Source organism: Phasianus colchicus, chromosome 27, assembly GCF_987193195.1.
Source record: "Phasianus colchicus chromosome 27, bPhaCol1.hap1.1, whole genome shotgun sequence".
Taxonomy (NCBI): Eukaryota; Metazoa; Chordata; class Aves; order Galliformes; family Phasianidae; genus Phasianus; species Phasianus colchicus.
Window position 1 is genome coordinate 4,652,574 of NC_143462.1, and position 14,715 is coordinate 4,667,288.

The 14,715-nt window shown below is 41.6% G+C and overlaps 1 protein-coding gene across 2 annotated transcripts in view; it reads right to left on the reverse strand.

Annotated features, from left to right (window-relative positions):
• The window catches only part of LOC149914823 (uncharacterized), a 143,581-nt gene extending 136,851 nt beyond the window's left edge, over positions 1 to 6,730 (reverse strand). For both annotated transcript variants that reach the window (XM_090125672.1, XM_090125673.1), the window contains exon 1: positions 5,124 to 6,730. In XM_090125672.1, coding sequence (XP_089981798.1) covers positions 5,124 to 5,232 — 109 coding nt within the window. In that variant the 5' untranslated portion in view covers positions 5,233 to 6,730. The remainder of the gene's footprint in view (positions 1 to 5,123) is intronic.
• Positions 6,731 to 14,715: the final 7,985 nt, after the last annotated feature.

Genomic DNA, 14,715 nt, shown 5'->3' on the forward strand with positions numbered 1-14,715 from the left:
TCCTCAAGCCAGGTGACCATATATTATCACCTTGCAGAGGAGACATTGGCTATGTTTCTACTTCTTTCAGCTTTTCAGTCTCCCTGAGGAATTTTCTCTGGCAACCCCATCAGGGTATGCAAAATTAGCTCCCAAACATATGGCAGAAAACCCTGATATTCTCTCACCTTCCAATGAGAAATGTTTCACTGATGCCAGTTTGCCTCAGCTGAGAAGTCTTCAAAACCCCCAGAACATCTCAGCTCCAGCGTATTGCAGAGCTGCTGATTAATATTCATCTTTTTTGTCGATAAGATGCTTTTAATATCTATAATTTTATCTAGTTACTCCAAATCTCTTAAGTTTTGCTCAAGATTTTTCCCTTTTGCAGCATTTTCATAAATAGTATCAAGAGAAAATAGTTGCCATAATCTGCACAGCAGCATTTCAGTTCTACACCTCGGATTCGTGGCTGAGAACAAATGCCAGATCAGCAGAGAAAGGCTTGGATGTGCAAAGCACACGGAGAGCACCATGCAGGACCTCTTAAATGATGCATATTTGTGTGACTGTCACAAAAAAGGGCTGAAATGCCACTGTCACACATCAGACCACATTGCTGAGGGCTTTTAAACTCACCACCCTGAACACAGAGAAGCACTGCAGGGAAAGCACTGTTCTGAGAGTATCCTAGAGCACTGATCCCTGTTACTGGTACTCTACCAGAGCAGGCATGGCTTCTCATCCAGATGAGGGACAGCACTGATCTGAGTAGCTCCTCACTTGCTTTCTAACACCTAAAACACACTTTTGCTTCCAGCTCCTTCCATGCCCAGCACGATATGCTATGAGGATTGATAGAGTGCCATCTACTGTCCCAATGCAAGGTTTTCCTGCAGTTTAAGGGATCCACCTGAGAAGTAAAGCTAAAAATCAGGCTGAGCTCCCCAGAAGGACAAGCTGGGCTGGGAGAGCTCTAGAAACATCCCTCATTGAAGTGCATCTCTCAGTGCTTGAGGTTAAAAAGGAGAGTGCAGAAGAAAGATTCTTGAAGACAGACCTATACATCAAGGCACCCATACAGTAAGCACAGTGCATATGAGATACAGATGTTTAATAGTTTGCATACAAACTTCTAACAGCCCAAATAACACCCTTGTGATCAAGATGTCTGTCAAGACCGTATACAGATATCATGCCAACAACCCAAGTAAGACTACTTGCACAACAGCCTCTCAAGCCATTCTAGAGATTTCAGGCTAGACAGTTTGCATAATTTCTACCCACTGTCTGGTATGCTGCTTTACCTCCTTTGCTCCCACTTAGGGACAAAACAGAGGAGCAGTTTAGTCATAAACAGTTAAGCACTTAAAGCAATGATGAGCCCGACTGCCAAAAATGGGCATCTTGGCCCAACATGAACTGCTTTCAGCATAAGACAGGATTGGAAGCCATGCATGAAGGCACAGTCCTCCACCCATTCTTATTAAAGCCGCTTCGTGCCTTGCTCAGATGTGCTTCATTTAATCAAAATGAGAGCGAAATGATATTGCACTGCCAGCATCAATCTGAGAGATTTGTGTGGAGAGAGATATGGCTAAGGCTCTGAATACAACAGGGCAAAGTTTTCTTTGCCATGTAGCATCAACAAAATGCTTCTTTCTTGCAAAATTCTGAAGAAAACAGAATTCTTTGCTACCAGCAGGGTGTTAAAGATCCCCCTTCCGCCAAGCCTTATTGCTTTTCTAAGAAGAGAGAACCCAGGGTTAAGGTTTGCAGAGCTTAAAGTCTAACTGGGAATTTGGCATTAATTCAGTATATTGATTTGTGCATTAATATTCCATTACCACCACAATATGAAATTGAAACCTAGACAATGTTTAAATTTATTGCTACTTTACCCCCCCAAGTCTTGCTAAATCACTGGTTCTTCCATCTCCAGAGACAGCTAATGAACAAGCTTCACGTCTGTCATTAAGTCTTCCAGTCAGACAAAAAAGTTAACTGTGCAAAACACACTTTTTAGAAGATCTGTAACATGATGATTCTTAATAGCCTCCAACACTGCCCATTTTTAGGGCTCTTTGCCATTAATTTCGGCTTGGCTTTGAAATACTCAAGACTTCTGAAGATCCAAGAGCTGTACCAGCAAGGAAACCATGGAATATTTCCATGGGAAGATAGTAAGCAAACAGATCATTTATTTCATCAGCAGCTTTTTGGAAATACCACTCTCATAACTGACTACCAGTATACACAAAAGAATAGTATTCAGACTTAAAATCCAAAAAAGTTCCAAGTTCTTCACAGTATGAAGTAGAGAAGTATCTACATAAAGAACAATTTATACCACCTTAGGTTATGCCCCTATTAGGTACAGATAATATCTAACTGTTTCCAGTTCACCCAAGATATTAACTACAGCATTTACATTCTGTGCTTTCAACAGTTGTCATATTAAACAAGCATAATTTATAACAGATCCATCTATCTGCAAATTGCTCTGCCTTTGGCCAAGGGAAACAATATTGGTTAGGTCCTCTCTTTAATATTAGTCTTTCCTAACACCACTACAGCCCAAGGTAGGATTTTTGCTCATACCTTTCAAATGAAATTGCCTTTACACTAAAGGCAGTGCATTTTCTGAAAGGATGCTGAGTTCTGCAAAAGGCAGAAGAGGTGCACTGGTCACATTGGGGCTCCCAGTTGGACATTTTCCTACTCTGGTTCAAGGTTTCTGTTGAAGAGCAAAAGCATGCAATAAATCTTGATCCATGAGTTCGTGTTGCCTTCCCATCTGCCAACAGCAATGCAGATACACCTTGCACAAAACATGAGCGCAGTGCATTCAAAATGCACTGCACAAACCAAAGGTTTGTATTTATCCCTATGAATTATGTAAAACATGCTGCTGGTCTTACAGAGCAAATCAAGGACTCATCAAAACCTTAAGGGTTTCCTTCTTTGTATGTTCCATCTTAATGTTTCTACAGTTTCCTCACAGCTGTAGCAATTTTCAGACAACCCCAACAAGAAAAGTCTTCCTGCAATTTAGTTACACACAGCAGTTTCAACTCAGGAAAGCATCAGTTGACTAACGCACAGCAATCCAAGAGTTACAGATGACTGCAGCATTTCATTGAGGTGGGCTGGTGAGGTTGCATCTACGCACACGCAATGAGAGTAATGCCAGAAAAGGGCTGCACAGACTATTGATGCATTGCAGATAAAATGTAGATCAGCCGAGCTGCTTTGGCAGCAGTCCTGCTGGAGTGGAGATCAGCATTTCTGCCTCTGGGGTGGAAACACACGTGTTCTCAATTCTCCCTTCTTTATCCCACATTGACTATATTTTAAATACCAAAAATTGGCTTTAGGAAGCACAGGTGTGCAAGTAGCCTGCAGCTGTTTCACTCAGCTCAGACTTGGATATTCAGTGCAGCTTTTCTTTTATGTTTATTCAAATACTCCATCTTTAGAAGAGGTATAATCATTTAATTAGGCAATACTCCTACATAATTACATGAATTGTCCATTTTTATCACTTATATAGCTGTTAATTGTAGATTTCAGGAAACACACAGCAGTATCTTTAGTCCTACCATACACACAGTGAAGCCAAGGGAAAGGAGCACCAGTGACACATGGCCCCTTCCAAAGTGCCAGGTCAAGCAGAGCTGAAAGTCACATCACTGAATTAATGCAGAATTTACTGATATTAGCAGGAAGAATATCACTGGAAACAGCTAACAAGACTCACAACAGCTTTTTCCACAGTCTCTGAATCCTATTGCCTGCCTAAGTGAGGGGAAAAGCCACTTAATAAGCAAGTGGGTACAGGCTTATCTTCTCCACTGTTGCTATACTTGAGATGAAGACAAATTCTAGCATCTTTTGAGGCCCTGCTGCTGTTATTTTTTTCTTAATTTCCTCAATCAGAAACACACGTGCAAAACCTGTGAGGTCATAAGATTTCACTGTTTTCTTGGGGAAAAATTAACATCTTTATGTTCACATTCCCTAGTGGTCTCCAATGAAATTTTGAATCCAGACCCACAAGTAGCTGTGAGCTCCGCATTTCACATGTAGCACCACGATGTGCTGAAACAAAACCCACTATCTGAAAATAGACATAATTTTCATCTGCACCCAGAAATGCTTTCTTACAGAAAGCCTCCATTCTTCTCACTTCACACTTCCTTTCATGCCTCATGAAAACAAATGAGAGAGACTGTGAAATTGAGAAAACCATCTGCAATTCCAAGAATCTCTTCCATTTTGTGAGACTTGTTAGCTATTATGTCATCTGCAAACGTGGGTAAGGAAAACCACTTGAATTTCAGTCTACTGCCTGGAAAGCCTGGCATGTTCTCAAATTGGCAAAAAGCTCCCAGCATCACACACTGCCTTGTGTTTAAGTCTCATTTGTGGCACACAAGTTATTAATGATCACAGAAATGTTCAATAGCACAACTTACTGAAATTCTGAACCCCTCCCTGCTTTATACCCTCATGAACGCAGTGGTAGCTTGGACTCACTTTAGAGCTTCAGATTTCAGTTCCTGCACTTCCCCAAGCCACTACAAACGCCATGCTCCATGGATTTGATTCTGTTTGTGCAGTGTTCTAACTCAAGCTCAATTTGAAAATCTAGGAATTGCCATGTCAACATTTTGTCTCCAGTAGTTTGTGCATTGTGTCACGCCAGATTCTATCTTCTGCTGTAAAAAAAACCTTTGCTTTATTTATGTGTGTGTTCCTTGACACCAATCGACTTAAGACAAAGGTCTCTTGCTACATTCGGACCTATCACAGAGCACGTCAGACTGGGATCAGATTTAGAGGTCCAAGAAAAAGCACTCCACACCGAACTAAATCCAAAACAGCAAAATAAGCTTTCTTTGAAACCATTTTCAACTGGCTGAACATCAGCTTGCTGCAACAGCAATCGATAAACCCTATCTCCAAATCCTGGCATTCACAGGGTAATAAAATGTAGTAACCAGCAGAGTGCTGTAAGGGAACTGTAGAGTCATGCTGCTGCAATGCATTATGTAATAGCGACAGTCCAGTCTAACACGGCTTCTCTTTCCAAATTCCTTTTCACCCAAAGGTTGTTTCTAACCTTAGCATGTAAAACTTACCTCCTGATTGCACGGCTCTGACAAGTTTTCCTACACGAGGATATTTCAGTGCCCAAGCTTTCAGCTGCTCCTGTTGCAACCTGAGGACTGGCGGCTCTCTGCCCTCCATTGCATTGGAGAGAACTGAAGATCAATTATCATCACAATGTGGATGTTCTCGCGTTGAACTGCTGAGGAACGACCCTGCCATCCATAGAAACAATTGCACTCCTCCAGAAAGGGGAGGCTGAGCAGGTCAGAGGGTTACGAGTGGGAGGAGCAGAAAATTACAAACTCAATTTTATAGATACAGCACAAAGCAATTAAAACTCACAGCCATTGGCTCTGAATTACCACTGACCTCGGGATTTTTATACCAAAGAGGTAATGCCCCCAAATCCAAAGCTGCGTGTGCACCACAGTAGCACTGAAAGCCATGGAAAAGGAACCTCAGCACATTTTGAAGATCTGGATTGAATCACAAAGGAAGTTTCTAGCAGAGCAGATAACCGGTGCTTTGATTCCAGCGTTGCTTGTTTTATGGATCTGATGTTCTCCAAGCATTTGTTTCATACCCCAAAATTCCCAATTGATGAGACTCTCAGTTATCTGGAAAAAGAGGACTAGAAGGCTAGTCCTGATTATTGGACTCCATACAAGGACTCAATCCATTCCATGGCAGTGCACATGAAGGAAACTTGTGACTCTTATCACTCTCCCCCAGAGACAAATTGCCTTCTTGAAGATTGACACTTTATAAGGAGAAAAAATAGTACGCCAGAAGTTAAATCAGTTCTTGGATGGCTGTGTTAGTTCTCCCCTATCCTCCTCTCCATGCATCCCTGCAGACTTGTTAGCTCTGCTCTGTGGCTGCCTTTCAGCCACTTGCACCATAGCCAAGTACAAGCATATGGCCAAAAAGCCATTCTGCTGGGGGAGATGCTGTCACAAGATTTGTTGGTGCTCAGCTTCACCAAGAACATTACCCCATAACAGCCTTCCATACCCACAGAATTGGGCTCTGCATACTGGGAACGGAGTGAAAGAAATGGCAAGCAACAGTGCTGGCAGCAGCTATGGTATTTCCAGTGCCAGAGCAGGCCTTCAAACATATCCAAGAATCTGCATTTAATCTCTTGGCTACCCAAATTAACCTCCTGCCCCTGAAGATGAATGAGTAGAATGACAAGTAACATAGCTCCTATCTGAAATCCCATGCTAAGGGCTCATTTGTGACATGGAGGCAAGGGGCAAGGGACAGACACCTTTTATCTCGTACAATATTAGTCAGCTAGTGTAGAAACTCACAGCGAGACAGCTGCAATCTATTGTTAGCATTAATTAGTATTTAATTTCAGCTCACCTGCAGGACCAGAGAAAAAGCTGAGATGACACTGATAATATTACATAGATTTTTGAGGGCCACACAGGAGCAGGTTCATTGAATATAAACTATTGAAATTAGCACTGAGGAGAAGATGGGTCTTATTTCACACCAACTGAATGGTTTCCCCAAGGAGATTTATTGGTTGGGAGCAGCTGTTATATACCTGTGTTTAATAAACTGCTAGAAATAAGTACTCAAAATATGCATAATCAATAACAATAGTTCTGGCTTGGTTCAAGATTCTTCCTTATCAGTGATTGAATACACAAGGCTGAGTAAGAATTACATTTTCATGTCAATACAACACTTCCAGCTCCAACAGAAAAAGCTGTCTTCCTCCTAAGAAGAAAACTACGATGGGAATACACTTTGGGGTCTTGAAAATCAGAAATTCTTAGCTCTCTGCATTAGGCATACTAAAGACAGATGGTATTGTGGTCACCTTCCCAGTCCTGTACAGTCTTGCCTATCTCAGATTTCCTGGATGCTTTTATCAGTTCAAGACACCCCATACAGTTGAGAATCTGATTTGAAATTATATATCTCAGGTTATTTCATCTCCTTTTACACCAGCACTCACACATTCCTGCCCAGATCCTCAAAGGTATTAAGAGACCAAATCAGTCAAGTTTCTCACTCCCTGTTCCGCATTGCATACACACAACTAAAACTACTCTGCCCACACAAAGAAATATTTGCTACCAAATTCAACACAACGTTGGTAGAGAAAAATCTCCTGTGTGCTAACAAGGAAATTATTCCAAAGGATGTTGCTTAGCCACCCAAAATACAGCGCTAAAGGGAAAAGCAAATGAAACATGTATACGAAATTCAGTTTTGCTTTCTGAGTAATAACCACAAGAAGCAACCAGCCAAATTCTTTTCTCATAGTTTTAGTCCAATCCTTTCTCACAAAGTACACCATGTATAGCCAGTGGTAAACACAGTGACAGTGATTCTGCAGAACAGCCTCTGAAATGGCTATCAGTCAGTGCACAGGAAGGTGTGCCCCAAGGATACAAGCGTGTTACTCTGCATTGTGCTGAGCCAAAAAGCCTTCAGAACAAAGGAACTACACCAAGGGACTGGAGTTCATTAAGGGAGACCCCCCCCCCCTCCCCTTGCCTGTCATAACCACACTGCCCACTGGTTTTCCCATTTCAAAGAACAGCTATTCTCACCTTCCACACAAGAGGCATAACAAGCATTCATTGAGTACTCTCAGATCTCTGGCAAAAAGGTATTATTGCAGTATCATAATCAGTTCTGTAATTCCCTGGAGCAAAGATTGAATTTCAAATCATTCCAATAACCAACCTAATGAAGCCTTGTCCAGCCCTATTAAAGAATGGTGCATTCCCTTCAGGTTGTTAAAGCAGTCCATGCTGTAATTGTACACATGACATTCAGTTCAGCTAGCCCATACCATGGTGTGGAAACATGATGGATTCTGATGAAATTTAAATTGCTGCAGCCTGGTAGAGTGACTTCCATTTTCTAAGGCAGTTGTGAGAAGAATCAGTCCTAGAGGTACAGCTAGCAATAAGACTAACGAAAATAAGACTAAACTATTTACACATTAGAGTCTGAGCAAGCTTCTGATTTACTATTGACAATGTACAAATAAGAGTTCCTGCCACAAAAACCAGAAGGAAATACTTCCTTTCCTACATCACATCACCTCCATCTTCCTATTACTCCATTCTTCAGACCTTTGATCTCTGCTTGAAGGTACGTTTCCATTTTCTTCCCAAACACTATCTGAACTAGCCCACATGAGCACTGGAGCTGTCAATCATACTGAGCTGATACCAAGTGGTGTACTGGCATACAAAGCAATACCAATTATGCCAGTTGTGGCTTAGCTCCTAGAATCAGGAGAAATATTTTGAAAGCACAGGAGGCCCAGACTGACACTGCAAGAAGTGTCAGGTACCAAGTCTTCTTCCTAAGAAAGGAAATCACAACACCAGTCTGCTAGACATGCCCACACTGAAATTGTCCTCCACACAAAAGGAGTCTGAAGTCACAGATTCTGCTCACTTAAGAGGCAGCTGCTCCCTTTCACAGCTTCACCCTCCTGCAATGGAGTAACTCTTCTGACAAGCTCTCAGCAGCCATGCAGGCAGGCAGCCAGCTCAGGATGCCAGATAGACACCTTTGCAATATTGTAAAAATACCTCTTGCTGAACCAAGTAGGGCGTGGAACTAAAACACTGCCAGTTTGGCTGACTTACACACATTACACGACCCAGGACCTTCTAATTTTAACATTCCTATTTCAAATGCCTTTAAAAACATCAAGAGACTAATGAAAGAAGTCTGTACTGGTCGACAACCTCTCTTCCTCACTGCCTGCCTCATGAAATCTAATGACAAGCTGTCTAGAGGAAAGCAAGAGGCAAGGAAGATGAGATGGCAGCTGCCTGTTGAGCAGCCCTAGAAATGCTCCTCTTGGACTTTGAGTCAAGTAGCTCTGTTGGGAAGGAAGTCCTCTGCACAGCAGAGACCAGTGAGTCAGAAGTGTAGGCTGTGCTGCGTTAGCAAAACTGAGCTCCGAATAGAATAACAATGGGTTTTTACTCATCTTCCTTCCTGTACCTAATTAAAGCACCAAAGCACAGCTCAGCGTGCCTGCATCACTGCCTCTCTCTGGGTACCCCTCAGGCCAGACACCTGCTCAGTGCTGTTCTGCACCTCCTGCAGAAGTCTTTCAGCACTTTTTTAGACAAGTGATACATATTCCTCCAGGATCAGAATGCTCCCAACAAGTTCACATCTAAAGACACCTTCAGGGTTTAGCTGTAGCAGTAAGAATAAATAAACTCAGCAGACAAGGAGAGAAATTATGCCTTACACCACAGTGTCCTTAAGAACATTACTAAGCTGCAGTTCACAAGAACTAAAGAGAGTGCAATCACAGTCTGGCTAGACAGTCTGAAGGAAGGCTAGAAGAGCATTTTAGTGCTTTTCTTCATTTCATACCTGGCCCACTTGTAGATCAGCATTTTTCAGCAGCATCTGCAGGCGTTAAGTACTTCAGAGATACTGGGGAATAAACAGAAACTCAGTAAGGTTGGATACACCATGCAATGCTGAATTATAAAACTATTAAGGTTAAAAAAAGACAACCATCAGATCCAAGTCCAGCCCATCACCACCATCCCCACTAAAACAAATCAGTCCTTTTCTTGAGAACTTCAGGTATAGCAACACCACTTCCCTTCAGTTCTAAAGCAGAGAACAGCTTACTTTTCTATCTCTAGTAGCCAGTAACACAATGAGAGTAGTTATCCCAAAGCAGAAAGGATAGGTGCTGTTATCCATCTTAAAGGCTTCCCTATCCACCCCTCACAAAGAGTGATACTCAAGGGAGAAAAAAAAAACCCACATATATATATAAATTCTAAAAACCAACCTGAAAAAGAGCCAGCAAACAGGCCACACAAGTGAGAAGAATCCTCTACCTCCCCTTTTATTTGCTTTAAATTGCTCTTTATTACTTCCAGGTGGGTGTAATCATTGGGCCTCAGTGCAGGTGAGTTAATTTACAGCAGCTGAGGCTCTGACCCTTAGCACCTCCGTTTATAAAACACTCAAAACAGATAAGCTGATAGTATTATATAACTTGTTTTCCAAATTACAAGCCCACTTATTCTGCAAAGTGAAAGTAATTGAGGGAGACCAATCGGCAGAAGAATGTTTTCTGGCAAAACAGAAACATCTGAGGTGGCTCATCTAGCTGCAGCCATATTGGAATAAATCTCCGACCTGAATATGAAATGCAATGTTTGTTTTTTATTTGATTTATTAAAGACATAGCGTGCTTTGTAAGTGGTTTAATGAATGCCTGCTAAGTTAATGAGTGTCTTATTGATTATAAATAAAGCAACTTTGGCAGGATGGACAGCACCAGGCCGAGGGGTTTGGTGAAGAGAGCTTAGCTGCTACCTTGCCTGGCATTACAGCCAGAGTGGCACTGTATTATTACAGAAAACAAAAGGGCTGGATTCCAAGAGTGGGCACAGAGGGACTGAGTGCTAATTAACGAGGTGGCTTGTGCTTATCCCACCCACTGTCCTGCTATGAGGAGTTCTGCCAGGGCCTGGCTATGGAATGCAGCCATCTTGTTGCTTGCTTTCCCTTCACCACCATGCCTGACAAAACCATTGCTCCTATACTCATTGTAGAGCTTTCAGATATGCCACCGCTCTGCTAATTAATGCTCATGTGAGGTGTTGGCAGCAGAGGCCTTTGTGAGGAGGGTCCAGGGCGGCTGCTGGCTGCAGGCCAGAAGCTGCTGTGAAAGCATATTTAAGGAAAAACATGCAAGCACGAGAGAAAAAGAAGTGCAATAAACAGTTTTGTGAACACTGAGATGCGAGAAGGAGGGGCTCTGGAGCAGAAATTCCCCTTTGGGTGGGTGTCTGTTGGCAGCCCAGTGCCACAGGAAAGAAGCTTCCCTCTGCTCAGAGAACTGTGGGGAACGCAGTCCTGAGTGCATCTTCAATGTTCCACACGTAAACCTGATCTGTAGCATGTAAGATGGCCCCAGCATGGTGTCATCTGCAAATGTACTGAGGGGGCACCCAATTCCCTCATCGAGGTGATCTGTAAAGATATTAAACAGGACAGGCCCCAGTATCAACCCCTGAGTTGTGTACCCCTTTTTACGCCTGAAGGTGCAACATCCATTGGCAAGGATCCTACAGAAGAGATATTCAGATCCCCAGACAGAAGTAAAGGACTGCAGTAATCCTTCTTCTCATACCCAGCCCTTCTCTTTGTTCTCCCTTTTCTGTCTGCCATTAGTTAAGATCTCTAGGAAAATCTTCTATGTGATTATTGGATTGCAAAACCCTTTGGACAAGAACTCTGCAGCTGAGTTGATCAGTTTAATGTGCATGTCATTTTCAAAACAAATTTAGAAGCACATTAATCCTCTTGTATTGTGGGTTGTTTTTTTGTTTGTTTTTTTTTTGCAAGCTGCCAGCACCAATACCTTGCTTATACAAGTCCTATGCTGATTTATCCCAGAGATGAACAAACCCATCAAACTTAGTAGGTGGTGGAACGCATTTCAATCTGTTTTATTTCTGTTATTAAAAAACCTCTTAGGCATTCCAGGATCAACAGGAATGGATAAATTATCACTTCATTTTCTTGTATTTTTAGAACCAACACCAGGCATACAAATGAAGGGCTCTTCAAGATATTTATTTCTACTAAAAGTTTTACCTACAACAGCAATAGCATCATCGGCTGCACTGGTTCCATTTAACGATACTCTTCAAATTATATCTTCAATTATAGCCAGAATGAAAGGTAGAGAAGGGAGCAAGTAAATGCATTTGGGCACAGCTAGGGATAGATAGCACCCAGCCCTTTATAACTAAGTTGCAGTAAATGTATAACACTGGGAAAAAAATTGCCTTAAGGCTGAATTTCAGCTGTTTCAGATAAGCAATTGAGTTTAGATGGGTGAAGTTTTATGGCTCTAATAAGAAAGTCTGGTTTTCTGGCACCACTATTTACTGGAGACTTATTTTTTACAAAGAGGAAAAAATTATAAAAGCTTTTGCACCAAATTCTACACAGAAAAAAAAAAAAAGCCTTTCAATAGATGTGCTTTAAAATGGCCTTTATGGGATTTTTATATAATTTGTTCCTATTCTGGTTATCCTTTTCAGTTAGGTGTAACAAAATCATCTTTACGCCACCTAACAAAATTTGAAAGCACATTTCTGTTCTGTATTTCCATGCCTTTTATCCTCATCATCCGTCACACAGCTATGGGACCTCCCAGTCAGATCAGGACCCCACTAACTGAGTCAGTTGTGCACTATATAAGCATCCAATTGCACATGATGAGGTAGGCAGTGTGCAGTAAAGGGGATGATAGCATCTACAGCATCTACCAGATGAAGATGCTACAGTGATTTAGGTTGTACTGTAGGGATCACTTAGAAAAGTCGTTCATACAAATCCGCATGAGAGCCCAATTCTGAAAAGAAGCAAAAAAAGCAGTAGAATCCAAACTGGTATAAATCTCTGTGCTGCTGGTTTCAGTGCTGCTAGATTTCCAACAATAGCACGTGTCACAAATCAGTGCACCTCAGCAGAACTTCTCTAATCTGTGCCTCCCTAATCTGAGCATCAGACCCTCAATGGCCAATTTCTTCACTCAGACCATAGCAGTGTTCAAGGCAGATGTGAGGACACAGGAGTTACTGGTGTGAGCAGTGGGGAAATTGCTTGTAAGGATGAGGAGAATAGTCAGTAATCAGTCATTTCTTGCATCTCTTCTGCTGGCATTAATAATGCTAGCAGGGCCGATGGCTTTCTCCTAAGTGAAGAGCAATCAAAGGAAAATCTGGGTCACAGCTGACCTTTACATGTGCCTTTTCTTTAAGGCTGTTTGAACAGTACATACAGGTATGCTCCATTATCTGGGGAACTGCATCTGTGAAAAACACAGTCCTTGCAAAGCCTCTGGAAAATCAGCTCTACTTCTTTACAGAATGAGGACACCTGATTCTTCTCGCTTTCTTTTCTGGTTAAAAGGACACTGGGTTTCATTAAGCTTGCATGAGTTGGGACAGCATCAGTTTGCAGTAAAGCAGCTGAGGGCTTGAAATTCTAGTCACTTCTTAAGAACAATCCAAGTGCAGCATAAATGCCATTCAATCTTTCAAGTGTTGAGTAATGCTGGCTGTTTTATCTGACTTCAATGGATATGCAGTCATTGTGAGAATAAAGAACCAGAATACACGTCTGTGCCTCAGTTGGGCTTTGAATGGCTCAAGTGGTTTTCAGTCATTTTGTCTCAGCAGCAATTATGTTTCCAGATCCAGGAGAGATTATTTGGCAGATATCTGGCACCTTAGCACTGTTCCACATTTAATATCCACGCACCAAAATTCAGTTGGAAAAAGAAAAAAGGATTCCTAGCATTAAATCTTCCAAATTCAAAAAGTTTTAAGATGGATTCCACTATCAAGACGAAGAAAAAAGATTGTTCTGTCCTAAAGTTTTAGAATATTAAGTTGTATTCCTTTTAAAACCTCTGGCTCAATGCATTACCTTAGTGACTTTAATACGCACTTTCATTTTTGTTATTCTCGACTGATGTTATCTTTTCCTGACCAATTTTTAGTTGTCTTCTTCTTTGTACTTTTAAAAGATATATTCTGCTACAAAGACAACAAAGCAAGATTTATTCCTGTCTGAGCTCCTGATTTTCCCTACAGCAATCCATGGCATCTCTAAAGAGCATTCATCACTCTTAGTTTGCTGTAGCAGCTTCAAAACAAACAGTGTTTAGGACCAGCATTGTCAAATGCTGCAGTAGTTTTGCAAAAAAGAGACGCACATTTTTGATGATATTTGTACCTGAAAGTTGGGTCTATCGAAAAAGTACCACTGTGGTTGTTGTTTTGTTTTTAAATACTTTAAATTTTACATTTTTTGTAGAGGCTGTGTGTATTGTTTGTTCTGCTGTTACTACTCTTTTTCACCTGAAATATGTCTTCCCTGGTGTCTTCCTGCATGGTGCATTTGCAAGTGCACTAGTAGCCTTCTCAGTCTTCATCTTTCATCTTTTACGTGAGCCAAGGCTTTTACAATTAATGTGCAAGGCTAAAAATGCAATGCACTTTTGTTTACTTGAATGCTGTAGATGTCTGAAATCAATGAGCAGTTGTTAGTAGCACAGGAGCATCAATCCAGCTTCATGGTGTTGATGCCAATCTCACATTTAGCTAAAGTCGGTAGAAGCTATTAATAAAATTTGGTCTCAAAAAAGAGCTTGACTCGTATTAGTTTTAATTAGTTCTCCTTGGAAGCTAAATCAAATCAGTCTTACGGTGTGGAGCCAGGAGTTGGACTCACTGATCCTTATTGGTCCCTTCCAGCTTGGGATAGTCCATGATTCTATGATTCTATGATATAGGACATACAAAGCTCCTTCAGCTAGCACAGCATCACTGCTGAAATCCATGGGCTCTGGATCCAGCCCTTGGGTCACATAAGATTTCTAAGCATACCACTTCAACAGGCGTGAATTAAGTACAGCTCCACTGGGACATATGGTGTTGCTTTAGACACTCAGGCAGTGAAAAATGATGATACCTTGGGGTAAGGAAGAAGTGAGAGACGTTCTCTACATATGAAAACCTGTGAAATTCAGCTGCCTCCCATGGCTGCTGCCATCTTGATGAAACAAAT